General features: G+C 38.6%; 1 protein-coding gene across 7 annotated transcripts in view; it reads left to right on the forward strand.

The window, feature by feature from the left end:
* Positions 1-27,217, forward strand: part of hspg2 (heparan sulfate proteoglycan 2) — a 517,600-nt gene that overhangs the window by 364,931 nt on the left and 125,452 nt on the right. For 6 of the 7 annotated variants that reach the window (XM_051930340.1, XM_051930335.1, XM_051930339.1 and 3 more), the window contains 6 exons: positions 304-359; positions 1,220-1,384; positions 2,626-2,736; positions 4,626-4,726; positions 11,431-11,611; positions 18,268-18,321. In XM_051930340.1, the coding sequence (XP_051786300.1) occupies positions 304-359; positions 1,220-1,384; positions 2,626-2,736; positions 4,626-4,726; positions 11,431-11,611; positions 18,268-18,321 (668 nt within the window). The remainder of the gene's footprint in view (positions 1-303; positions 360-1,219; positions 1,385-2,625; positions 2,737-4,625; positions 4,727-11,430; positions 11,612-18,267; positions 18,322-27,217) is intronic. The other variant, XM_051930337.1, reaches the window with a different exon arrangement.

Raw genomic sequence — 27,217 nt, forward strand, 5'->3', positions numbered from 1 at the left:
CATTCCACTGCCACTGTCACCATTATTGTAGGTTGACACTTAACATTTTGTAAAGGGCTTTTTCACAAAGTTCATGAACTACTGTAATTCCAAGGAGCCCATCATCAGATTCCAGAGTTCAGTTAAACGAAGTTGCAGCAAAGCTAAGCCACGACCATATGCCCATCTTCTGCTCACAACGGTGATGCACCACTCGTAGAATATTATCTTATGTTGGATGTTGTGAAGTAGTATGTTTGGGTCCTTAAAGAAACCGCTAACACTTGGACATTAACCAGTTTCCCTCTTCATTTTATCTCCAAGGTGTGCCACTGGATATGAAGGCAGGCCACAGGAAGGTGTCAAGTGCCGCCCTATCAGTAAGTGTAGTCTGAGGATGTTTCATCACTTAGCTGCTTCAGAGTTGCTCTGTTTCTATTATTTCTGATAATCTGCACAAGAGACATATAGGTGAAATGGATAAATAAGTTTCTTTGTTGGCACTTCAAAAGCACCAAAAGTTATCTATTAGTTTTATTTTATTTCATGTTTGCTTAACTGTGGCTCAACAAACTGGTTTAGTAACATACCTGCATCCCGTTTATCTTTTTACAAGACTAAAGACAACCTGATCATGTCGATGTAGTCAAAAAGTATTTAAACTTCATCACTGTTAATGAAATACAGAGGAACTATTAATATAGAACCCCAGATTATGCGAGGTACTATGGACTGATGCTACCTCAGACAACTGAAAACTTGGATAAAACAGATGGCCACAGCCATTTCAAATTAAAAGTTATAAATGTAAAAGATGTTGCCAATATATATGGTACAGTATCACTTTCAGGCCTCTTTTCATACCTTAGTGAATTTAATGTTCCTCACTTCTTTACTGCAATGCTCCACAGGCTCCTCAGCATCAAGATGGCAGCAGGTATAGTGTCTTCCTGCTGATCAATATACAAAAGGTCTGTTTCAATGACATTTACACTGCTTTTATGAGAACTCTTGTGAGCATTTTCTGTGCAGTCCTCATTGTTGTCAGTAAATCAGTCATTTTATAACCCACTCCATATTTAACTGTAAAGGTAGCAGAAATATTAGATATATGTGCCACATCTGCCAAGTAGTTTTGATACAGTGTTTATAATGCTTAGTCTAGCCTGTTTGTGATTGCAAGCTTTTCATTCCTGCCTAAGTGCGCCTATTAACATGGCGTTTCACCTTTGTGCTTTAGACAGTTATGCATTTCTAGTGCAAGTGGAGCCCAGGAAAGCAGTGATATCTCAAGGAGGAGAAGCAACACTCCATTGCCAAGCCACAGGTTCACCTCCTCATTACTACTACTGGAGCAGAGGAGACGGACGGCAGATACCTTCCAGTGCTCAGATAAGGCGTCAAGGTAAAGTCAAAATCATCATCTGTGGCTATTTTATCAGGGCACACTTCATGTGTTTGCTCTGATTTAGTCCTAGGACCTCATTTATTAAACTGATTTCAAGCATGATAATATGCACACACCAAAAACCAGATTAATAAAACCTGGCTTACACATGTTTTTTTACGCAATTTGCTCTTCATTGTCACAGTCATGGTGTAAATGTGCATTCATGAACACACCTCTAACCGGGTTCCACCCATAAACAACCATATATGGATCATGCTAATCAACATCATACATATGTAATTATAATGCTGCAGAATTTCATTGGCCTCCTACATGGCACATTCAGTAGTGCGAGACAGAAGTTCTCATCTCTGAATTAGAGGCACGCAAAGATCCTTTTTTTGGTAGCTTAAGCATGGGTGTCAGCAACAAACGGAAAAATGTTGAACGGCATTATGCCAGAGCAATTTTGATGATAGGCAGTCTCATCTTGGAATCACAAATAATGTGCGTTAATACAGTTTATAAAAGCAGCTTTATTCTCACTAGGTGCCCTTATTGCAATATGAGTGCATTGCAGTGCTCTGATTACATCAGGAAAATGAGCATTGGTGCAAATTGCCATTTTTAATATTGGTAACAACATGTTATATCTATATGTGCCCATGCCATACAAAAATGGGATGTTGCACTTTGTTGGCTGGTAATAGGCTTCCAGCACAGCGGGCATGACAGAGTGAAGCTTGGCTGAGATATTCCCGGCCTGTTGTCCTGTTCACAGAGAAGTGATAACAGGTAATCTTAACTGACAAAAAAGTTCTTCAGTGCAAATATGTAGCATTGGCCCCCTTAAAAAGGATCTAAACTAGAGTCTAATCATCATATTCATCACGTTTGAGGTGTAATATGTTTTTCAATTCAACGCACATTGTAATAACGAATTATATGAATCATTATGTCTGTGTGTCATCATTTAGCTGGTTTTCCTGCATTTTCCTGCCTGATCCAGGGTGTTATTTTCCAGTTTCTCTGAAATGTTTCGTACGCATAGGTCAAAGTTGCCATAAATATACACATGTTCCCCTGTCTAGTTTTTTTTTTTAGAAATCCCAATGTCTGCATGGGAATTTACATACACTTATTTTGAGCCTCTTTTTGTGTGTGAGCAAGCTTTTTAAATGAGGCCCCAGTTCCTCACGAATACATTAGGCTTTGGACTGTTCTTTTTCCCGCATTTTTCATTGTTCTTCTTGCAGGCCAAGAGCTGCATTTCTCACGTCTTCAGCCCACTGATGCTGGTGTGTACCTGTGCACGTGTCGGGGTTTGCACTATGCCAACACCAGCCGCGCAGAGCTCATTGTCACAGGTGAGTCATTTTAATAAGCTGCTTCTCCTTAAATTATTTGTACTTTTTATTTGATTTTTTTCTCATTTCTTCAACCCGTGCAGTTTATCCTTCTTTTAGGTGTTACAAACAGGTACCACATTTATAAAGTTTAATTCTTGCTGCTGTCATCAACCTTTGTGGTGAACCTGCTTTTTCCATTACATGGTCAAGGAGAGATGAGACCTATCCCAGCAGCATTTTCTGCTAGACAAATGCAAATAACCACCTAAACTTAATCAAACAGGGCCAGTTTAGTATCATTAAGTAACATAACTTGCATGTGTTTTCGAAGCTGGAGAAAACCAAAGCAGGCCTGGGAAGAATGGGCACACCCTACATAGACAATGCCCAAGTAGCTAACTGGAGCTGTGAGATATAACTAATACAATTTCCTGTTTCTTGTCTTGATTAATTTCTAAGCAACTTGATCTACAATTTCATTTTTTAAAGATCAAATGAATTTACGGGAAGAATAATACTGTATGATGGATAATTTTAAGTAAAATTACCAGGCACAGAGGTGGATTGATGATTACTAACTTACCAAATAACATTTATTTCTAAAACACATTGTCATACAAAACATGTAGTTTTAGAAAATGCTAAAGAAAGAAAAAATATTGCATATAAAAAGAAAAATAATAATCAGTAATATGAGTGAATAAAGATGTGTCATTTTCTAACCCGCTTAATCCAGACTAGGGTCACTCAAGGGGCTGGAGCCTATCCCAGCCAGCATGGGTAGGGTGCCAGTCCATTGCAGAGCAAACACACACAAACAACACTAGGGCCAATTTAGTGTCGCTAAATCACCTAACCTGCATGACTTTGGACCATGGGTGGAAACCAGAACACCCGGAAGAAACCCCCACAGATACGAGGTGAAAATGCAAATTCCATCCATGAGGCTAACCTTGGTCTCCTTACTGCAAGACAGCGGAACTACCACTGTGCCATCGTGCTGCCCAATAAATAAATGATATACCCAAAATAATAAAGGACAGATCAATACGTGCATCATAATACAGATAGACAAATAACAGATAGAGTCCTTAATTAAGGATTAAATTGCTAAACTCATTTTTTGCTTCATTTGATCTTCTGCAATAGCAATGTCTGTCCGTCTGTCCATCTGAAACAACTCGGCCCCTGTGCAAACCGATTTTCTTGAAACTTGTCACACTTATTCTTCAAGGTGATTTGTTGAGAGAGTGCAGTTTTCACTGAGAAACATAGAACAGATTGTGCTGTACAAAGTTTTGAAATGTTAAAATCCTACATTGAAAGCAAACATCAATCTTCAAAATCAGTTATCTTTAAACATTTTCTGTGACTACAAATTAGTTGCTGCCACATGAAACATGATGTGCTTGTTCTTATAGATGTTATCTCTGTTTTCTGGGAATAACATGTTTTTGGCAAACTCTTCTCAAAAACCCTCACATGCCAATAAGCCCACTTTCTCACTTAAGTCATCAAGGAAAGAAAGCTAAGCAGAAAAAAGACTAATAGGCTCCCTGTCCATGTTTGACATAGCCTTGTCGTACATGGACGCAGTGATTAAGTTAAAACAAACTAGCATACAGCTACATCTTCTTGGAGCAAAGAATATTTAACACAGTTCTTAAATAACTGGCTAATGAAGAAACATTTTATAGTTTAGGAAATATTATATCTTTGCTTCTAGATATCTGCTGGTGGCAAGTGTCCAATTTTCTTCAAAAGCCAGTGCTTCCTATGTACAAATGCCATTGATTCTCTCCCACAAGATTTAATCTTTTATTGTTTGCAAAGCAAAGGTCTTACTTGACAGATGTGTGTGCTTGCTTCATATACACTTCTAATCAGTCATTAAATTCCATTAACAGCTGAGCCTTCTAAAGCTATCCAAGTAACTGTTGAGGAGCCCACAATGCAGCGTGTCTCCGTTGGGTCCACAGTCAACTTCATCTGCACTGCTAAGAGTAAGGTGAGTACCATGATTTGTCAGAAGAAGGACATCCCTACCTTTTCATTTTCAGATTGTTTTGACTTTATTTGGAATTAATCTCACTTTCCTGACATTTCTGGACGTGAACCACAAAGAGCAGAATCCTTGGTGTGCCTTCAGGGTGTGCCTCAGTTATATAAAGTGTGTTCTTTGCCTCCTGTAGTACACCTCAGGTTTGATAATCGGGGATAATTACACATTACTGTTATTTTTCATTAAAAAATGATACTGTATGTATGAATTTATGAGCAGTGCTTCCTGTATTTAGTCCTAGGGGATGTAGGTTTTTATTTCAACCACTTTTTATTGGGCTCCTGCAAGCAGGTCCTCCAACTGGCAAGGGAAAACTCTGATTGGAAAATTTAGAATCCTGCAAAAAATTGCAGGATTGGCACCCCAACCACTGTTAAAAAATAAAAAATCAACTCACACTGTTCCATTCCATTTGAACTAGAATGGTGCTGAGGTGTCACCTGTTGCATTGCTGTGCTCAGGTCCTGATTTGGGATCCTGAACCCAGCCCCACGCATTAATTAAGCAGGTTGTTATTTCCCAGTTTATTACATTTTTAGTAGAATATAACAAGAATTTATGTATTTTGTGGGGATAATGTAGTGTTTTGTATTTGGAATTTTAAGATTTTTATCATTATGCTTTTCATTCCATTTTCCTCATATTCTGGTTATGGAAGTTATTATTTAATAAATACTAGGGGGCCCTGCCCCCTGCTCTCTTTGCTCGCCAACCCCCAGGCAGGCGCTATGCTTTAACCACTTCGCGACTCTTTATACATATGCATAATAGAACTAACTTTTTTACATTATAGCGAGTAATTAACCATAGTAAAAAATTGCGAAAAATAATAAATTGAAAGAAAATTATGTTTCATGTTGCATTAGAGGTATTTGTTGCATTATATGTTTTCGTTCTTTTTGGCTTTGAAATTAACACGCTAATACTTTTTAAACTTTTTACACTTTTACTGTAAAACTTCAGTAAAAACAATATTTGGAATTAACTTTCCATCAATATAGCATTGAATTTTGATTCCGTGTTTGGACTCACATCGTGACAACGCAACGTATAACTGCCCGTGAGTGAATATCGTTTCTTTCTCTCTAATAAATAAACCGACTTTTTCGAATGTTTGTCCCTGTGATTTGTTAATTGTCATAGCAAAAGCTATTCTAATGGGAAACTGTAAACGTTTTAATACAAATGGCATGTCAAGATCTCCTTTGGTGTCTAATGTTTTCCGCTGAAGATGTACTACATTATCTTTCTTGTCGCCTGTTAAAATTTGATATGTCAGAATTGTTCAACCAATTTTGAATACAACTAATCTTGTCCTATTGCATAGCCCATCACTTATAGATAAATTATGCAATAACATTATGATACATCCTTCTATCAACAGTAATTTGGTCAGTGGAAGACCGGATGGCGTTAACAGTCGTAGATATTCTTTGGGATATAAGTTGATGTTTCATCTTCCACACCATCACCTCCAAATGTTTGAGCATAGTCTATTGATACGCATTTAACCAATTTGCCGTGTAACTGATTGACAATTTTCGCGTTAATTCATTTGACTTCATCGTTTCTCTGTGCTAGGATTGCCCGTGTACTCATTTCTTCTGTTGATAACCCCTTGGGATGAAATTTTTGAATAAGATTTGGACATAATAAGTCTTTTTTTTTGTGAACTTAAAGTGAGGAAAACATAAAAATTTATAAGAGCACAGAAACTGTGTCTGACAAAAGCATTCACACGAATGAGAGGTGAGAGGACTGTGGGCCGTTAACTGGAAATGGTTGAAAGGAGGCTGGGATTTGAAAAGATCTCTTGTCAATAGTCTCGTCTCGTCTCAAGATTTTCTTTTATAATAACTTGGGGGCTCCGTTCCTTGCTTGCTTCGCTCGCCCACCCCCGAGGTTTGGTTTACCGGATATACAATTTAAAAAGATTGTTATTTTCATGGGAATTGTTATAAATGCATTATTTTCACTTTTACTTTAAAACTTTTGTAAAAACAATACTTGTCCTTTATTTTCGGCCCCAGGCGTGGTTACATCTCTTTCTCGCAGGACGTATAATTCTGCTCGCGTAGTGAAGGGGGTGCGGTTGAACGCACGCTAAGGAGATGCCGTCAGATCATCTGCTGTCTTTCTGCTGCTGGCGAGCTGCGTGTTCTGCTTGTCTCGCTGCCCGATCATTTCAAAGCCTGTAAGCAGCTCTCCTTTTGCCACTTCGTGTCTCTGCCACTCACGTTGTGAAGGTGGAGAGGGGGTTGTTGGGGGGGGTGTTGGGGGGGCTAGGGTGGCTGAGCGCGCGCTAAGGAGAAGCGGTCGGATCATCTGCTGGCTTTCTGCTGCTGGTGAGCTGCGTGTTTTGCTTGTCGCTTGTCGTTGTTTTAAGAGCTGGGAGCACATGAAGCGTGTCTGCCAAAAGCAATCCAACAACTGCTAGGTTAGATGTCCATTGACTTGTTTAAAATGTTGTCTCACTGCCTTGTCTCGCGTGACGTTGTAAAAATAATACTTGTCCTTTAGTTCTGGCCCTGGGGCGTGGTTAAATCTCTTTCTCACAGGATGTATAATGCTGCTTGCGTTGTGAAGGTTTGGGCAGCTGAACACATGCTAAGGAAATGCTGTCGGATCATCTGCTGTCTTTCTATTTCTGTTGCTGCTGTTGCGCTGCCCGTCAATCATTTTAAAGCCTGTACAGCAGCTGTCCTTTTGCCACTTTGTGTCTATGCCACTCGCGTTTTGAAGGGGGGTGGTAGGGTTGCTGAACACATGTAAGGAAATGTCGTCGGATCATCTGCTGGGTTTCTGCTGCTGGGGAGCTGCCTGTTTTGCTTGTTGCTTGTCGTTGGTTTAAGAGTTGGGAGCAAGTTAATGTGTCTCTCGCGGGACTTCAAATTGTCTTCGAGAAGATAACGTCTCGTTTCCCTAGTCTCCATCCCAAAGATTTTTTTTTATAATAGAAAGATTGAAAGATAATAATTATAAGCACAATACTGTAAAAAAACTACCTTGTCATGTGTACCCAGATAGGGCTACTGCTCACAAGTCTGGGAACATCTAGTGACAGAGGGAGCAAAGGGGATTTTACTACCCGGACATAGAGGAGCTGGAAACCAGTTCCTCTGTGTCCACTATGTTAGAATATGTTTTTCTTCCATGAAGGGAATGAGACAAAAGTCACATAACAAGCACAAACCAACCCGAGTGCAATTAAAGCCCATTTTTTCAAAACTCTACATTTTCAACCATCATTAAAGAAAATCTTTTAATAACCCTTTAATATTATGTACTGTAAGGCTCACAAGGTTATTTTAACTGTGTTAAAAGCGATGCAGTTGTATTGAACTTACTGTTGAAGAGATGCCATTAGATGCCAATATTACAATGGTGCTTTATACTGACTTTGTCCATTTTCTATATAAAGTATGCAGATACTTCTCTAGGAAGAAGCCTCTGACTTTGAGTCTCAGTACCATGAATATATTCCATTATTCATGTTTAGATAATCCTACATTACCTTTTTAAGTAAATAAGCTTGCCTAAAGATTTTCATGTTATCAGCAATATTCTAAAAATGTATGTTCCTATCTATAAAAGCTTTGTCTGAACAAAGATTTGTTATCATATTAGCGATTACACTGCAAGAATAACGTCTGGCATGATATGCCCCTGAGATGTCTTTGTTAAATGCATTTCTTATGTATTTGATGGAGACCTCAGAGCATATTTATATGATGACCAAGTGAACTAAGGATCAAGAAGTAGGATCTGGGATTAAAATTTGTTCCCTAAGACTATCCACAATGAAATACCAACCTGGTATTCTCAGAAGTATGACTCTGGAGAGCTTTTTCAGAAGTCTCCATTTTTCGGAACTAAAAATACTAGAGCAGTGTAGGCAAAAGGTGAAAATGGAGGCTAATGTCTACTTTTTTAAACAAATATGTAGTAGTGTTGACATAGCCATAGTTGTGGTGAGCAGGTGCACCTCCTCGTGACTCAGAAGGTCATTGTCTTTGCACCCAGTGCCTGGCAGCATTATGAATTTGAATTTGGTAATTCTTGTTAAGCCTTAACTACTCACGCTGGTGTATTTTGTACACCAATCTCGGTTATTTTTGTCCAGCGTCCTTTTACTTGAACCTACCGGCAGCATCCATCGTTCTATCCTCAGCTTAATTCACTACAAGTACAGTGTCATGATGGTTTCCCTCCAGTGTTCCCCCAGCCGGTTTTATGAGTGGATGCACAGTTGCAGGTTCCATATGGTGCATTTGGTACACCACACAGGTACTTATGCATGCATGACAATGATGAGATGTTCTTCTTACAATGACTTTGTCCGCAAAGAACATTCAACAGTTGAAGTGAAATGTGATGCATGTGCAAATCCTGCAGTGGATGAAAGTGTGACTGGAGATGAATGAGCACTGGACAAGTGGATCAGGTTTTTTTTCAGATAGTCCTAGACTGTGTCATACTATAATACAGTAATATGGTATTAAATTACATTAAAATCATGTATAATTTAAAATTATTGTAATATTTTATGTCACAACCTCAAAGCATGCATATAAATAGCCATTTTAACACTGGTGCGTAAAGTATACCGCGCGAGTACTTATGAGATAAGAAATAGTGCGACTAGTTAAGGGTTAATGTCTGTATACTGCTACAAATGCCTGTGAGTGATGGGTAATTTTCGAGTAAGCTGTAGTAGATGTTTACAACAACAACAACAACATTTATTTATATAGCACATTTTCATACAAAAAAGTAGCTCAAAGTGCTTTACATAATGAAGAAAAGAAAAATAAAAGACAAAGTAAGAAATTAAAATAAGACAACATTAATTAACATAGAATAAGAGTAAGGTCCGATGGCCAGGGAGAACAGAAAAAAACAAAAAAAAAACTCCAGACGGCTGGAGAAAAAAATAAAATCTGTAGGGGTTCCAGACCACGAGACCGCCCAGTCCCATCGGGGCATTCTACCTAGCAGAAATGAAATGATCCTCTTTGTATTTAAGGTTCTCATAGAAGGACTTGATGATGATGGTCATGCAGATTTCTGGCTTTTAATCCATCAATGTTGGAACATCACGGTCCTTTGAGTAGATGGTGGTGGCGCAAGCTGTCACCACAAAGAAACCGGAAAAAGAAACAGAAGAGAGAGTAGGGGTTAGTACGGATTTTACAGCCACCATGAATTGGATATACAGAGTATCAGGATTAAATTAAAGTGAAGTTATGAGAAAGCCATGTTAAAATAATGTGTTTTTACCATTTTTAAAGTGTTCCACTGTATTAGCCTGGCGAATTCCTATTGGCAGGCTATTCCAGATCTTAGGTGCATAACAGCAGAAGGCCGCCTCACCACTTCTTTTAAGTTTTGCTCTTGGAATTCTAAGGAGACACTCATTTGAGGATCTAAGGTTACGATTTGGAATATAAGATGTCAGACATTCTGATATATAAGATGAGGCGAGATTATTTAAGGCTTTATAAACCATAAGCAGAATTTTAAAGTCAATTCTGAATGACACAGGTAACCAGTGTAGTGGCATCAAAACTGGAGAAATGTGCTCAGATTTTCTTTTCCTAGTTGGGATTCTAGCAGCTGCATTCTGCACTAGTTGCAAACGATTTATGTCTTTTTTGGGTAGTCCTAAAAGGAGTACGTTACAGTAATCTAGTCGACTGAAAATAAACGCGTGAACTAATTTCTCAGCATCTTTCAATGATATAAGAGGTCTAACTTTTGCTATGTTTCTTAAGTGAAAAAATGTTGTCCTAGTGGTCTGATGAATATGCGATTTAAAATTCAGATTACAGTCAACAGTTACCCCTAAGTTTTACCTTCATCTTGACTTTTAATCCTAATGCATCCAGTTTGTTTTTAATAGCCTCATTGTATCCATTATTGCCAATCACTAAAATTTCAGTTTTCTCTTTATTTAACTTTAGAAAATTACTACTCATCCATTCAGAAATACAAGTAAGACATTGTGTTAGTGAATCAAGAGAATCGGGGTCATCAGGTGCTATTGATAAATACTGCTGCGTGTCATCAGCATTGCTGTGGTAACTCACGTTATGCCCCGAGATAATCTGACCTAAGCATGTAGATTGAGAAGAGCAGCGGACCCAGGATAGAGCCTTGTGGAACACCATATAGGATATCATGTATCTTTGAGTTGTAATTACCATAACTAACAAAGAATTTTCTCCCTGCCAGGTAGGATTCAAACCAATTTAAGACACTGCCAGAGAGGCCCGCCCATTGATTAAGGCGATTTCTAAGAATATTATGATCAATGGTGTCAAATGCAGCACTCAGATCTAGGAGGATGAGAACAGATAAATGGCCTCTGTCTGCATTTACCCACAAGTCATTTAACGAGTGCAGTTTCTGTGCTGTGATTTGTTCTAAAACCCGACTGAAACTTATCAAGAATAGCATGTTTATTGAGGTGCTCATTTAACTGCATAATGACTGCCTTCTCTAGAATTTTACTTAAGAAAGGCAGGTTAGAGATGGGTCTAAAATTTTCAAAAGCAGAGGAGTCAAGATTATTTTTCTTAAGTAGGGGTTTAACTACAGCAGTCTTAAGACAGTCTGGGACAGTTTACTGACTGTGTTCTTTTCCCCAGTCTCCAGCATACACTCTGGTATGGACCAGACAAAACAACGGCAAGCTTCCAGACAGAGCAATGGACTTCAATGGAATTTTGACCATCCACAATGTTCAGCCTGAAGACCAAGGCAGATACATCTGCACAGGCTCCAACATGTTTGACATGGATGAGGGTACTGCTGTCCTCGGCATACAAGGTTCGTGATTGCACCCTTCAGCGCCCAATCAACCTCTGCTCCCTGCAGCGCACGGCATGTTGGCCCACTGAGCTTCTTGTGTTTCCTTTTTCCTAATTATAACTTTTCCTATGTTCTGATGGCCGACAGCTAACATCTCTGCTTTGAGCATGCGCTTGTGCAGAACCTCCTCCTCGGTGTAAAGCGCAAAAGGAAAACATTTTCAGGGCTCCCTTTTTTTGTTTAATTCCGTTGGCCTGCATTAATTATTATGCATGCAGGTGAAGGGTTGTGCTGGCAAGGAGGGAAGGGAGACAGGCAATTGTCTGAGGGCCTTTTTGTTTTTTTGTTTTTTCTTTTTAATTCATATTTATTTTTCTTTTCACTGCATTCATGAGATGACTTGCTTGTGGCTGCTATCATTCAAACATTGTTTCTTTTTAATGAATGTGTTATTGGCTAACAGATGGACATTTCATTTTTGTGGGACTAGACGTACAGTATAGCATCTCACTCTTATGTGGTTTACAGCTGCTTTCCCAGCATGAGCAAGCCTGCAATTTTTGTGCCCGTTTTGTTTCAACACTCAGTTCTGCAGAATTAACATAAAAGAATACAGCTTCCATCTTCAACTGAACCATCCTAGTAGGAACTGTGTTACTTATTCATTAGTACTCTTAATGGTAGTAACAAATATTAAAATTATACTTGACACTCATACCCCTTCAATGACAGTCATGGAAAAGTGGACCTCTAAATAAATGTTTGAAGCCCATCTTGCATATTGTTCTTAAAACTGTGTAAGAATGTTAGGGAAAGCATGACAGGAGCCATTCTTATGCAGATATTTAGGAATTTCAGTTTTCCTTGTCACATCCCTCCAGTAGAGGCGGCCATTCCTACGCCACCGCAGCCCTGTTTGTGAATGTTTTTTGCTCTTGCAATATAGAAGGCTACAAAAAGTCAAAAATAATGAGATAGGCCAGTTTTGGAATCCATTCTTTTTTTTGCAAACCTCTAGGGTTTACCAATTAAGCTTTCAGTGGGCACAGATAGGGATGGATATGAATTCTGCAAAAGAAACTGCCTAAGAATTAGCATAGACAATTGTTTTACATTTACATTTAATTACTTATCCAAAGCGACTAACAAAGGTGGCCAACATAATTGAGTGAACATCAATCTGTGGGACTGTTTGGAACAAATGTAACATAATGGGTACCTTTTCCTAAAATGGGATCTATAAATTTTAAATAAAAGAAGCAAGGATATGCTGAGACACAGAAACTCTAATGCTCCTAGATGGCTTCATAACAATTCAGAGAGCACATCCTAAGAAATTATTTTATCATTTGTCTCAGAAGGCAATTCGTTAAACAGTTGGAAAGCTGCTGTGACGTTTTTTTCATTTTCCCACCAGAAAACGTGACTGTCATGAACAGGCCTAGAGCAAGTTTGTGGGTTGGTTCATTTGTGTTTATTGAGGCCATCTTGCTTTCTAGTTGATCTGCCTACTAGAAAGCCATCTCTATTAGTCATTGACATTATATAGCACCTTTCTTTTTGAATACAAAAGTATTTCACCTGGGCAATTCAATTTTAAGAGCTAAACAATCGTACCTTATCTGATAGATAGACATATTAATGTTGAAACCGGACATGGGGTCACTTAAAATAATTGTTATAATGACAGACATGGAAATATGAACAATTTGGATTCACCACCCCAAACTCTCATTATCACTCTGCCCCAGTCCAATTTTGTAGTTTCAGTCACATACACTCAGTTAAAATCTGATCTTATTACAATACTCCTCTTAAGGCTGTGGAGGATCACCACATATTGACTGTCAGTCCTAACCAAATGACAACAGTTTAATTTTATTAGTTGGTAGTTACGTTGAGGATCTGCACTGTAGCACAGTGTATATTACGTGGCAAACCTTCAGCCTTTCACGTTAAAATGAGTTCACGTCACGTCACGTCACGTCATCCTATAAAAGGCACATTAGCTGGAAAAGTTAATGTGAAGATTTTCTTTCTATAAAGTTTTGGTGAGAGAGCCCCTGTCCCATGCCTCATGGACCTGAATCTGCACTCTTGGTGGGGATTATTAACAGGTGTTGGTCTCGTCTACCACTGGAGATAATACTCTACTAGCAGGGTGTTGGCGTGTTTTCTGTAGGTTTGCTTGGATCCTGGGCAGCAGAGGCTGATGGTGGATCTGAAGATCCATTTCAGGTGCAACAAACATGGAATGTGAGAAGGCTACTGGAATCCAAATAGTATTTCAAAAAAATAATAAAAACTATTTTGAAGTCCCACTTTAAGATTTTGCTTTTGCTTGGGAAGTCAAGCTTTTTTTTAAGCAGTAGTGACAAATGACTCACATAATTCTGTGATACTGAATTTGGATCTTATGGTTGAGTTCTTTTCTATGTAAAGAAGCAAATCCAAACCCCTCTCATGCTTCCTCTGCCTTACTGTTGAGTGGAATATGATGGAAGCATGCCTACCCATTTTTCTGTGTCACTAGTGTCATGCTGTGTGTGCATGCACTTTTCTGTTAAATAAAAAACATTGTTACGTACTATGTGCTATAGCCCCAGATGATTGACTTGAATGACTATAACGTAAAGAAAAAAAATAAAGATTTCTTACTAAACTTGTGTACAGAGCTTGTTTGTTTTACTGATTTACAGAAGCCCTACATTCACCCCTTCAGCCCTCTCCATACTCCGTGTATACTCAAATTTTAGGCAGGCACTTACAAGAGACCTGGTTGGCTCAGTAGAGGGTGGTAAGCCCTTGTGGGCTTTCTGGTAAGGCCAATAGAATAGTTACCTTTCTAAGCCTAGTGTGAGGGACTGCAGGGCATTAAGGACCACTACAAGTTATCTCTTGGAAGTCTCCCTATTTGAGACACATTCAGGGCAACTCAGCTACACTTTCATTAGTTCCCTGAAAATGTATTTTGTTTTTATCCAGCTAAGTTGGTACATCAATTTTAAATGCCAGCATTCTCTCATCTAGCATAGGAATATGTGTTGCCACTTTTCAGCTAGGAGGTCCTTTGACATTTAGCATGATGTCCAAGGCCTAGTGGATAGTGAGGCCCCCTTGAAGTCTGGGTACTAGTGTCTTAGGGAGAATCGTATGTCTTTAAACCAGGGCTATGCTTTGTTTCACAAAGATTGGTGTCTCTGGAGCTTTCATTCATCAAATGGACTACCACACCCCAGTGGCCCCTGTCTTCCAAAACTAGCATCAAGTGCTGGCTCACTGCTAATGTTACATTCTGTATCCTTAGAAGGTTTCCGGCCTATGCCAGCCTGGTGGTGCCCATATCTTGCCACCTTGGCATTTCTCTGTCTCTCTCTTTGTATATATATGTGTGTGTTTATGTTTATATATCTGTTTAGATAGATAGATTATAAGTATGCATTGTTAACTGTAGTGGGCATAACAACACCCCAAACACCCAGACACAACTAAACCACACATCCCTGGGTTCAGATATAAAGTATTTTTTACTGCGCAAAATACCTTTTACAGGTTCTTCTGTTTCCCAGTAATATCACGCTTCCAGTCACAATTCCTTTATCCTTTCTCCTTCTCCATTCTTAAAAAGTGAACATTGTCCACCACCTCCCAACTCTGACTCCCCATGCTGCCTTATAACCCAAACCCGGTTGTATGTCCGGTGCTACCCAATTGCCACCCAGAAGCACTTCCAGGTCAAGCAGCATATTTCCATGAGGGTAGATCCTGCCTCCAGCAGCTCCCCTTAGCAGCACCCGAGGACACACCAACTGGACTGCCTATCAAAACTACAACTCCCATGTAGCTCTGCAGGTGTCAAAACAGGAACTGTGCTCAGGGACGTTCTTAGGCATACGCGAACTACGCATCTTTTTTTATGGTGTCGGGCTGTGGGCCTGGGGCTCCTGTCATGCCCCTGGCACTGCAGCCGTCTGTGCCAGTCCTAGGAAATTCAGTTTAGTGCATCTCTTTGTCTTATTAACAATGGTAATTTATTTTCCAAATTGCAATCTTCACCTAAATCCCTAATAATATTGTCACGCCATCGTAACTTTGCCAAATGCACTATAGCAAACGTTAATTTTAGAGATTCATTTCGGATTGATTCAGAGAGATCCCCATAAAATCATGAAATATCCCTATACTACCGGCCTTTACCAGATCCAGAACAAAATCAATATTTTACCACTCTGCATACACACAAACGTACATGTAGGCCTACTGATCATCTAAGGCCATTTCCGGACATTTTATTTGAACACCTTCCTAAGCTAGGGGCCTGCACATCTGGGGCCTGAACATTTCTGAATCGTGTAGGGCCCCCAAACTGCTAAGAATGGCCCTGCTGTGCTAGAAGAGCACTGCCACCTCTGGTACTGGAGGGACAACCCTTCCTGTCTGGGAGCCATCCCAAGCCCATCTACCATACTACATTTACTATACAACATAGTCTCTCATAACTCATTGCATATTCTAGTTACACTGACACAATACGTAACATCATAAAAGATTTAATATTAAAGGATAATAGTAAGATACAGGCTGGTTATGTATTATTTATAAGTTTGTCCCTTCTTCCTATACTCCTATTTTTTAACAGTTTCAACATTTTGTATGTGCATTGTTACAGTGAATCTTGTATTCCCTGAGCATGAATAACCCTTGATAATAGCAGTTCATATTAGTACTAATAACTGTTGATAATACCTTCAACTGACCATAACTTCAAGCAAGAACAGTATTAAGCATGTTTGTTCTTAAGTGGGTCCTACAGCACAATCCGTCAGACAGTATTGCTATTGCACTTTATATTCCAGAAACCGCAAACCCGCACTCAAAAGAAAATGTTTAGAAGTTCTGACCTTGTTTTCTAATGGCGACTTTGATAGAAAGCCCTTTCCAATGCAAACATGCTCAGTAGAGTGTTGTATAAACTGGGACGCTACTGTTCAACAAGGAATTGGATTTGTGGATATAGGAACAAATCAATCCAGTCACCCCCTCTCTCAATGCTGTGATTTCACAAGTGTCCAAGTGGGAGACTAGCCAGTAGGGGTGAGGAAACATGGTCAGATAATCATATAAAAAGTTGCTCATGGTCAGATAATCATATAAAAAGTTGCTTTTGGAAAAATATTAAAAATTGATGCCCATCTGAGAAGTTAGTAATTCTGTTTCACTGGCAATGTTTACCCTCTTCATTCTAGCAACTTGTAATTTAATTATAACAGACAAAATAATAGCACACTATTCTTAAGCAAGGCAAAGTCGCAGAACTGATTGTGTGTGTCCGTCAGGTCACGTCAGTGGCTCGACCATTTAGGATATGGTGTTGAAATGACGAATAATAACACATCAGGCTTCAGTAGATAGATAGATCCAAGCCCTGAGGCTGTGACCATGAAGAAGTCACTTCACCTGCCTGTGCTCCAATTGGAAAAACAAAGCAAATGTATCACTTGTATGTCAAACGTTGTAAGTTGCCTTGGATAAAGGCCTCCATCAAATAAGTAAATGTAAACATCAAGATGGAGGAGTGGAGACTTCATTCTAAGAGTTCTGCATTCTTCCCAGGAGATTTACCTTTTTGTTTGTCATTCTAAGGCAGGGATCTCAATCTCCAGTCCTGTTGGGCCCCTGTGGCTCCAGGTTTTCATTCTGACCCTTTTCTTAATTAGTGCTGCTAATTAACTTCTTTTGAATTCATTTTAGTTGACTTGCTCTTGAAGACTCAGACCGAATAATTGTTTCTTTTTCCTTAATTAGCAGCCAAACAATAATGAGATTCAAAATAAACCAAAACATGACCAGCAAACTGTCTGAAAATAAAAAGGGTGGAGGTCACAGGAATGTTGATTTGCTCAGGCCCCCAAAACATTTGAACAGTGCATTTAGAAAAGTAAAGAAAATTCAACAATTTTGAAAATGTATGCCATTGCAGAATGAGAGCAGCAGCAAGTCATGGAATTAAAGAACGGGTTTAATTAACAACAAGAATCTGCGCCTAATTAAGAAACTGAATGGAGTGAAATTGGTTGGAGTTTGAGGCCCTGACTTAGTTGGTCTTCTGTTGGCTCACTCAATTCACATTTCAATTCTGTTTAAGGAAAGAAATGAAGCAATTCAGGGGAACGATGAAGAAATTCTAGGGAACAAATCTTAAAAAAACAAGTCAATTAAAATTAATTCAAAAGAAGTTAATTAGCAGCACTAATTAAGAAAAGGGTTAGAATGAAAACCTGCAGCCACTGCAGCCTTCCGGGACTGGAGTTTGAGATCCCTCTTCTAAGGTGTTGAATTGGATGTCAAGATCACAATGTTACAAGTGAAATCTCGAGAGCTGGTGCGATAAAATGTTATTTTACCATCAAAATCAATGAAATATTGTATTATTGGAATTAGAAATAAGGCCTTATAATATTGCCAAGTGTTCAATGGAGAGGTGCCTAACTCCACTAGAGATGAATACTTCAAAAGGAAGTCAATTGAGGAGTGTTTACTTTAGCGTATGATCTTTTGCCAGAAGGACCATTAAACATGGATACTGTTGTGTTTATGTCCCTGCTAGGGAGTGACACTTCCTGGGCTTTGCTCTTCTTTTTTCAATGTAACTTTAAAAATTCACCTATTTGCAGACACTCCACAGATGTTTTATCAAGCCTATGAAATGTTAGAAGGACATAAAAAGCGTAAGTTAGCATGGTGCCAACCTTTGAGAGCTGTTCTTGACAGAGCATGCACTTTTCTCTTTTGATTCTTGCTTGTAATGATTCCATCAGCATGCCCAACGTTCCTAAAGCTAATGTACACCTTGTCAAAGGAGTCAGGGGACATCATTGTGGCTTCAGTTGATCAAATGACTCCAGATATTCAAAAAGAGCAAGGCTTCTCCGAGTGGCATATGATTTTCATTCCATCCATCTTCTCCACCATCTTCTGTCTTTGTTAAACAGAGATTGCTAAGACTCAATTGGTAATCTTCTGTTTATTTTTTCAGGAATCTTTATTAATTCACTTGTTCTTTAAGATATGGCTCCTTTGTATGTTTTTAAATTATGCTTGTGTTTTTAACCAACCAAACCGCAAATATCACAAAAACAACTCTGGGCAAATGATTCAGTGTCATTTACACTTCAGTATGATTGATATTTGCGTGAGTATGCATTCACAAACTAGTATAGGAGCTAGGAAAGTCCATTAGCGAGTCCTCCAATTGTATTGCACTGCTTTCCGTTAAGCATTTCAAACTAATCCAGGAGCCATTAAGGAGAGGGTTGGAGTGAAAAGCAACAGCCACTTGGGTTCCTAATAAATGGAGGAGAATTGTCACCCTTTCAACTCCATACCTCATGGTTATTCCCTGCCTTCAACTGAAATCTTTGTCTAATCAAATTTGTCTTCCATTAAAAACAGCTATGCTGGTGTACTTTACCATCTTCTGAAAGTTTTCTGACTCACCAGAGTCAGAAAAAAAAATACTTATACCTTTAACAATTAAAGGCAGGAAGTCAGCCCTGATTAAGGAGCTGGTTGAATCTTAAACTGTTAACCTGTGACACAAACTGAAATGCAGGAGAAATTTAAATAGACGCAGCCAGACAAAGTATGGCAAAAATCTCAAAGGATAATGAGAGGTCTCTGGTTTCTCCCCTTGGTGTCTCCTGGCTCTACTTCGGCTCACGTTCAGGCTGTACATTAGCACATCATTCTGGTCTTGGTCATATTTTGTGGACAACGAACCGTTGGAGCTTTTGTTTTGTAGGTTTTATTCAACGGCAAGCCAACACTAACAGATGAGTTACTAATCGTACAAGCTGGAGAAATGTGGCAAAACATAGAGCAATCTATTTACAGTTAAAGAGTGCTTTGTAACAGTCATGTGGTAAAAGGTCCAGAGAATAAACCACTGCTCATATGAAGATAGATGAAGAACTAGTTCAAATAGCAAGTCTATTTCCACTATTATTACTTTTTACAATTAGTATTGCAAAGTAATGCATTACACAACATCTTGTTGGAGGCAACGCATAATATGACAACTACACTTGCTCATCTTGTCACTTGAGTATGTCAGATTACATGACCAACAATCGCAAGGTGCACAGTATGTCACATTAGATGACTGCATAATGCAGCACAATTTCATATTTCTAAAGTATTCCCTTTTTCTGACTGCCAAAAACGTGCTGCCTGACTGCACCGGAACGTTAGTGAACACTTAACAGGTACATCAAGTTCTGCTGTATTGTCGGCCCTTTTTGTTTCCATTCTGTCACGGTGTGTAAAACATCAGACAGACGAGTGTCTCCTCTGTTTCTCAGATCCAAAACCCCCTCATTCCCTATTGCAATGGTTCTCAGGCCCTGTTTATGCAAGGACCACATTAACAATTCAAACATTTTTGCGGCCCACATGTTAGCCTTCGCTGGCATATGATTTATTGCTCATGCGTTTAGTAATTGGGGGTAAATATTACTAATATACAGTATTATGTAATTTTTTCTTTACATGTTTAGTTGCTCATTGCTTGCTACACAAATACAATAATAAATAGAGAGACAATGATAATCATTATCTGGTTTATTTTATTTTCATTTACATTAGTAAAGTTGTCAAAGATGATGCTGTTTGGGCTTATATAGCATGTCAATTCTGTCTGAAATTTTTGATAAACACACTGGAAGATCATCCTCCACATTCATTCTTGACCGATATTTTGTTTTCATGGCAGTCAATGCAGAAAATGAAACCTCGCACGAATAAGTTGTTGAAAAAGGTATAAGAACTTTCATTGCTAGTGCTGACAACAACGGATATTCAGGCGAAACTATGCACCAAAAGGAAGAGATATCTGTAGCAGGATCGTCAAATTTGGTTTGTAATGTGCAATCGCTAGACAGCTCCGCTAATTCATCTTGTGCAAGACTGGTTAATTCAGAATTAAAGTACTAAAATAACTAAAATAAACAAAGTGTCATCTAAGCCATAAAATCCTGTAGCTTGCATCCGTACGTACGGTCTGCCGCTAACAATGCGTAAAAAATGCAGATTATTTTTTTGTTTCGTCTCGTCTCATGGGATGTGAGTTCTTGATATTTTTTAGTTTATAATTTAAAAACAGAATAAGAATCTGAAAATCTATCAACATCACATTAAAGTTTGATAAATTCTGAAAAGAATGATACCAAACATATATATTTTAGGTTTTAAAATAAGCTAGATTTAAACTGTGACAAAAAATGTAACATAAGAACGTCACATAAAATCATTGCACAAAATCGTTGCACTTTTAGGCTTATCCAAGTAGTTACTTGAAATTCAGAGATTTTCAACTAATGTTTTTTTATTGTCAATTGTTGTTTAAATCCTTTTTTCCTCAGAACATTTATATAGTTTACTAGCTTTGCTATCCTTCTAAGTCAATATGCAACATGCAGATCAACATGCAATCAATATGTCTCAGTTACTGTACATGCCATTTACTATTGGAATCTTAAAAGCAATGTCAATGATTGTGATGTGCATCTGCTGGAATGACAGAGACATAGCAAATGAATGGACACACAGATAGACACACAGACAATTATCCATTTATTAAGGTGGATTTTAGAGAGAGAAAAAAAATTAAAATATCTAACAATCTAGTTTTGTTCATCTTGCCATACTTTATGTATAACATTAGTATTGTACAGTATTACTATCTAAATGATTTTCAGTAGCAGCCGGACAGACACACAGACAGACCTACAGACACTTCTCCTTTTTCTAAGGTGGTGTTAAACACAGATAAGACAAAAAGTTGTAGTCTTAGACAAAAACTGTAACCTTACGAGAAGCTTTTCCTCCACATTCATTGAGTAGAAAACACTGTACATACCTAGATAGATAGATAGATAGATAGATAGATAGATAGATAGATAGATAGATAGATAGATAGATAGATAGATAGATAGATAGATAGATAGATAGATAGATAGATAGATAGATAGATAGATAGATAGATAGATAGATAGATAGATAGATAGATAGATAGATAGATAGATAGATACTTTATTAATCCCAAGGGGAAATTCACATACTACAGCAGCAGCATACTGATAAAGAACAATATTAAATTAAAGAGTGATAACAATGCCGATAACAATGAAGGTATACAGAATGACAATAACTTTGTATAATTTTAACGTGTACCCCCCCAGGTGGAATTGAAGAGTCGCATAGTTTGGGGGAGGAACGATCTCCTCAGTCTGTCAGTGGAGCAGGACAGTGACAGAAGTCTGTCGCTGAAGCTGCTCCTCTGTCTGGAGATGATACTGTTTAGTGGATGCAGTGGATTCTCCATTATTGACAGGAGCCTGCTCAGTGCCCGTCGCTCTGCCACGGATGTCAAACTGTCCAGCTCCGTGTCTACAATAGAGCCTGCCTTCCTCACCAGTTTGTCCAGGTGTGAGGCATCCCTCTTCTTTATGCTGCCTCCCCAGCACACCACCGCGTAGAAGAGGGCGCTCGCCACAACGGTCTGATAGAACATCTGCAGCATCTTATTGCAGATGTTGAAGGACGCCAGCCTTCTAAGGAAGTACCTGCAGTCTTAGATAAGATTCTTCTTTAGCTGGTCGAAAACATTGTACTTCCTCATGACAATATCGTCATCCTCAGCACAAACATCCTCCTGCTGCCTGATGGGAATTGTAGTCCCTGCATCGGTGACAATTTTTGAATTGCCGTTCTCTCATTATAGTCCCTCTTCCTGATATGACATGCTGAATAGCCTATATTATAAGTTGGACCAATGGCAAGGCACATGCAAATTTGGTGAAAATCACTTCAGCCACTTTTGCCTGATTAGCGAAGAAACAAACAGACATCCAAACGGCTTACGATTTTATTCCTACAGATTTGCCTGTGTCATGTATTATTATTTGTTGCTTTATTTCACGCGTGCTTTATGAAACACTTTGTGACAGTGTGCTTCATTAGTGGAGCAATTAATTTGTTTGCGTTATTTTTATCTTATTTTGCTCTTTAACTGTTAAATTTACTCAGGATGCTTCTTGTTTCTGAGTTCTAATACGCATGCATTAGATTGTACCAATATGGATGCAATGATCCTTAAGGACAAGAGGCTGCTATATAAAAGACGAAGAATGGAAAGTCTCTTTATGGCATCAAGTTATTAAAAGAATTTAAAAATCTTCATTTTCCCATCTATGACTTATGGTCTATCCAGTTCATAAACACTCACTGGATTAGAAGAAGGATTCTCATTGAGTAACAGACTGCACTGCCTCAAAGAGGAATTACTTTTTCTTTTGAGCAGGTTTCAAAATATCCTGAAACTTGTAACTGCTCAACCAAAGAAGCTTCCTGATTCCCAGAGGCCAAGGCCTGCATTTCTGCAAGTGTAATTTGCTCTTGCTTCATTAACTTCCAGCTTTTTGTGTTTAGGTTTAACATAAATACAGTAATTGAAGAAGAGAATTAGTTTATGGAAATTCGGATATGCAGAATAGACAAAACTGGAATCTCTTTGTATTGTGTTTCATATGACATGTAACTTAAAAAAGAACACCTCAACACAAAAAGCGAATGCTTGATGGAAAAATGGCATTTAGAGATATGGTGTTGGCTTGCTGTTCACATACCTACTGAAACAAGCGCCATGTGGTGTCCTCTTTCCTTGAATCAACGCAACTGTTCCTTTCCATATCAAAGTCTTTTTGTCTTGCCTTGTGTGTGTTTCTGTGTAAAGTCAACTTTTTGAATGTCCTATCAGTCTTTGGTTAAAGAGTCTGAGATGTTGTCAGTTGTAAACTCATCTATCACCTCTCATGCCTCCGAGCTGAGCTTTTAGACCTCCAAAGGGTTGCAGTGGCCTTTTTTAACCCAACTGCTCCACAAAGATGCTGACAAGTATTGTGGAAACTTCAATGAGTGCTGAAATTTGAATGATGCAGAAGAAAACAGAAAGCACAATGGGTAATATCACTTGAAAAAACATAGGGAACACCACTTAGCTCTACTGATGCATATAGTTCAAAGCAAAGTCATGATTAGTGACCATCAGAAAAAGGAACATGCTTACCATCCACTGCATGAAATTTGATATTCAAAAAGTTTTGCTGTTCACAAAACAGGGCCTATGCTTGCTGAAATGCAACTCGTCTCCTAGACTCGCTCCTTTTTCTTAAAGCCAGTAATGCGCTGTACAAATGCTTCCCAGATATGCCAACTTCAGTTGCAATCTCAGCACTTTTCTTTTTCTTTTTTCCATTTTTCCTTGGTATGTAGAACATAAGAAGCATAAATTTGACAAACGTGAGGAGACCATTCAATCCATCAAGTCCGTTTGTTTAGCTAATAGCTAAGCTGTCCCAATATCTCATCCAGATTCTTCTTAAAGGTTGCCAGGGTTTCTGCTTCAACTCCATGTCTCAGTAGCATCCCACAAGTAAAGAAGTGCTTCCTGGCTTCAGTTTTAAATGCACTTCCCCTTAATTTCAACTACTGTCCTCGAGTACGTGATTCACCCTGAAGCTAAAAAGAATGTTGGCTGGATCTACATTTTTAATGCCTTTGAGAATTTTGAAGATCTGTCTGAGGTCCCCACGTAGTCTCCTCTGCTCTCCTCTGCACTTCTGACATGAACAATCATTGAATGTCAACTCAGATATGCACAGAACCCACTCCTCTAACTTAAGACAAAATCAAACATGTTAGATTTGCTCAGGGTGAGTCACAGACTGGTCAGACTGAGTTACTGGGGATGTCAAGCTACACAACTGGTGGTGATAGGAGCATGCTGCGACTACCCCCAACTCACTAAGATTATGTAAATGTAGTCTGCAAAGGAAAACTGCTGAGAAACACGTATAGTGTGACGGGGCCCTAATGTTTATTGTTTTGATTATTGAGCCAATGGTGCTCAAATGGAAATCCAAACCCTAGTGGTAGCGCTGCTGCCTCGCAATAAGCTGATCGTGGGTTCACATCCTGGGACCTCCCTGCGTAAAGAGAAAAGCGCTATATAAATGTAAATAATTATTTACATTATTATTATTTCAATACATTATTATTATTTCACCAGCAATGGCGCACTACACGATAACATGCAGCGAATACACTTGACTTGAGCATTCCTAGTTTTCATCCTCTTTCTCTGTACGTTTAGCATTCGTTTGCTCAGAGGTTGATGCGTTTGCTATTTCCTGATCAGCTCTTCTTTACTCGACCCTAGTGGCCCATTTCTTCTCTTCTTTTGTCGGCATCTTTTCGCGCTAAAACTGATTAAGTCAGTGTTTGTTTTGCAATTACTTAGTACGTTTCCTTTAATTTTTCACTTAAGCTGGCACTTAAGTGTTCAATCTGCCTCTAGAATGATTTAAGATATGAAGAGGTAGGGGAAGTGACAGTGAAGGTGGTAGGGATGAGAACGACGACTGTATGCATGCACCGCGCGGCCTCCTTGCTGGTTGCTGCTGAGAGTTGATTGTACAATAAAATAAAATAAAAATAAAAAGAAGAATAACATTGGAGGTCAATCATCACCCCGTAAGCAGACAGTAAACGTCACGTAGTATATGTGTACCAAATTTCAGGTCAATAGGTCAAACGGTTTGCAAGCTACAGGTGATTTAAAATCCTGGACAGACAAATGAACAGCCACGGTAGCGTTTTATATGATTTAGAATTTTTTGTCCTTTTTTTAATACATTTTACAAATGACATTTAGATTTTCTTACGATATATATTGTTCATTGACGTACGTTTTCTGTAGATTCAGTATGTGACCAGTGGTTTCTTTGCAGTGCTCTTAATTGTACAGATACCAAGGACAAGTGCAAAGTGGGGTCCTTGTTTTACAGAATTTGAAACAGATGTGTTGTGTTTCATAATTGAATGCTATTTGTTCCATATTTTATACAACGCCAAAAATCCCAGACATCGAGAAGGCAACTGGCCACTCCCCTTTAATCCTCCATTCCATGCACCCATCCACACAAATCCACCAACCCCCCCATTGTTACCTCAGGTCATCCCTTATTTTTGTTTAGGAAAGTTGGCGACCCTACTGTGAAGGCATTCATATTATATATGCAGCATATTTCAGTTTTTGACTTTAAAACATCTTTTGGCAAATAGCTTTAATGCTAGTTATATTTTTTACTTGATGATGTGACTTGGCAATATTAATAGTTATGGGAATGAGAAGTATAATCTGGGCAATATCTCAGAACATTTTTAAGGCATTGCATTTCAAAAATGGTGACCTTCTCCTTAAGTATGGAGTGTGTAACACTTAATGGTGCAGCAATGTCACCTCACATGCAGACAATGGTCTTTTCCATTTCAAAATCACAAACCCAAATTTAAAATTTCCATTTTTTACTTGCCTTTCACTTTACAGTTTTAAGTTTTAAAGATAACTATGCTAAGTTTGGTGATCCTTAACAATGGTGTTTACACTGGAGAACCATCACTAGAAAATGCTTGTTTTTTTTCCCATTTATTTTTACGTTAATTTCATGACAACATGATGATTCATTAGCCCTTCCCACTATATAAGAAGAAAATATTGGCACTTTTCCTGGTTCTGGTGAGTATCAAGCTGTCTTTTGGACTACAGAATGAGGTAAGAGGGTGATGGAAATGATGCCGTCTTATTATAAAGGGGGTACTTTCTGCTTTGAAGTTCAGGAGTCTCACTCTCTTAAACTAACGCTTTATTTTTTTTATTGAACAGTCAAAAGCATTCATCAAAATGAAAAAAATGCACAAAAAGCTAGCATTTTATGTGTTCATAAAATTTCTTGAATCTTCCACACTTTTTATTTGGTAATGTGTTATTACTATCCTGCTGGAATTTTATGAGGAAGCAAAGAAAGGATATAGTCAAAGTGGTGCATATGATTTTATTTATCCTGAGTTTCAGAAAGCATTTGATGAGGTGCCAAGTGAGAGGTCGGGCATCAAACTAAAAGAAGTGGGAATTCATGGTGGGGTGTGTAGATGGGTGAAGAGGGTTCTGGAGTGGGGAACCCTATCAGAATTGGCTGATTTCAAGTGTGGAGTCCCCCAGGGCTCAGTGCTAGGGCTGCTTCTACTTTTTACAATATATAAATGATTTGGATGGGAATATAAGTAACACGTTGGTTAAGTTTGCAGATGATACCAAGATAGATGGATTGGCAGATAACCTGGAATCTAATGAATCATTACAGAGGGACTTGGACAGCATAGCAGCTTGGCCAGATTTGTGGCATGTGAAATTTAATGTCAGTAAATATAGGAAGTAAAATTTTCAAATTTGAATACATAATGGGAGGTCTGAAACTTGAATGTACCTCTTATGAGAAGGATTTGGAAGTCGTAGTGGACTTGTCACCATCAACTTCCTGACAGTGTTCAGAAGCCATAAAGAAGACTAACAGAATGTGAGGTTATACGTATAGTGCCCTGATGTGTAGAGTACAAGTCCAAGGAGGTTATGCTCAAACTTTATGACAGACTGGTGAGGCCTCATGTGGAGTATTGGGTACAGATTTTGCTCTCCAGGCCACAAAAAGGACATAGCAACACTGGAAA

The sequence above is a fragment of the Erpetoichthys calabaricus genome, chromosome 8 (genome assembly GCF_900747795.2).
Source record: "Erpetoichthys calabaricus chromosome 8, fErpCal1.3, whole genome shotgun sequence".
Taxonomy (NCBI): Eukaryota; Metazoa; Chordata; class Cladistia; order Polypteriformes; family Polypteridae; genus Erpetoichthys; species Erpetoichthys calabaricus.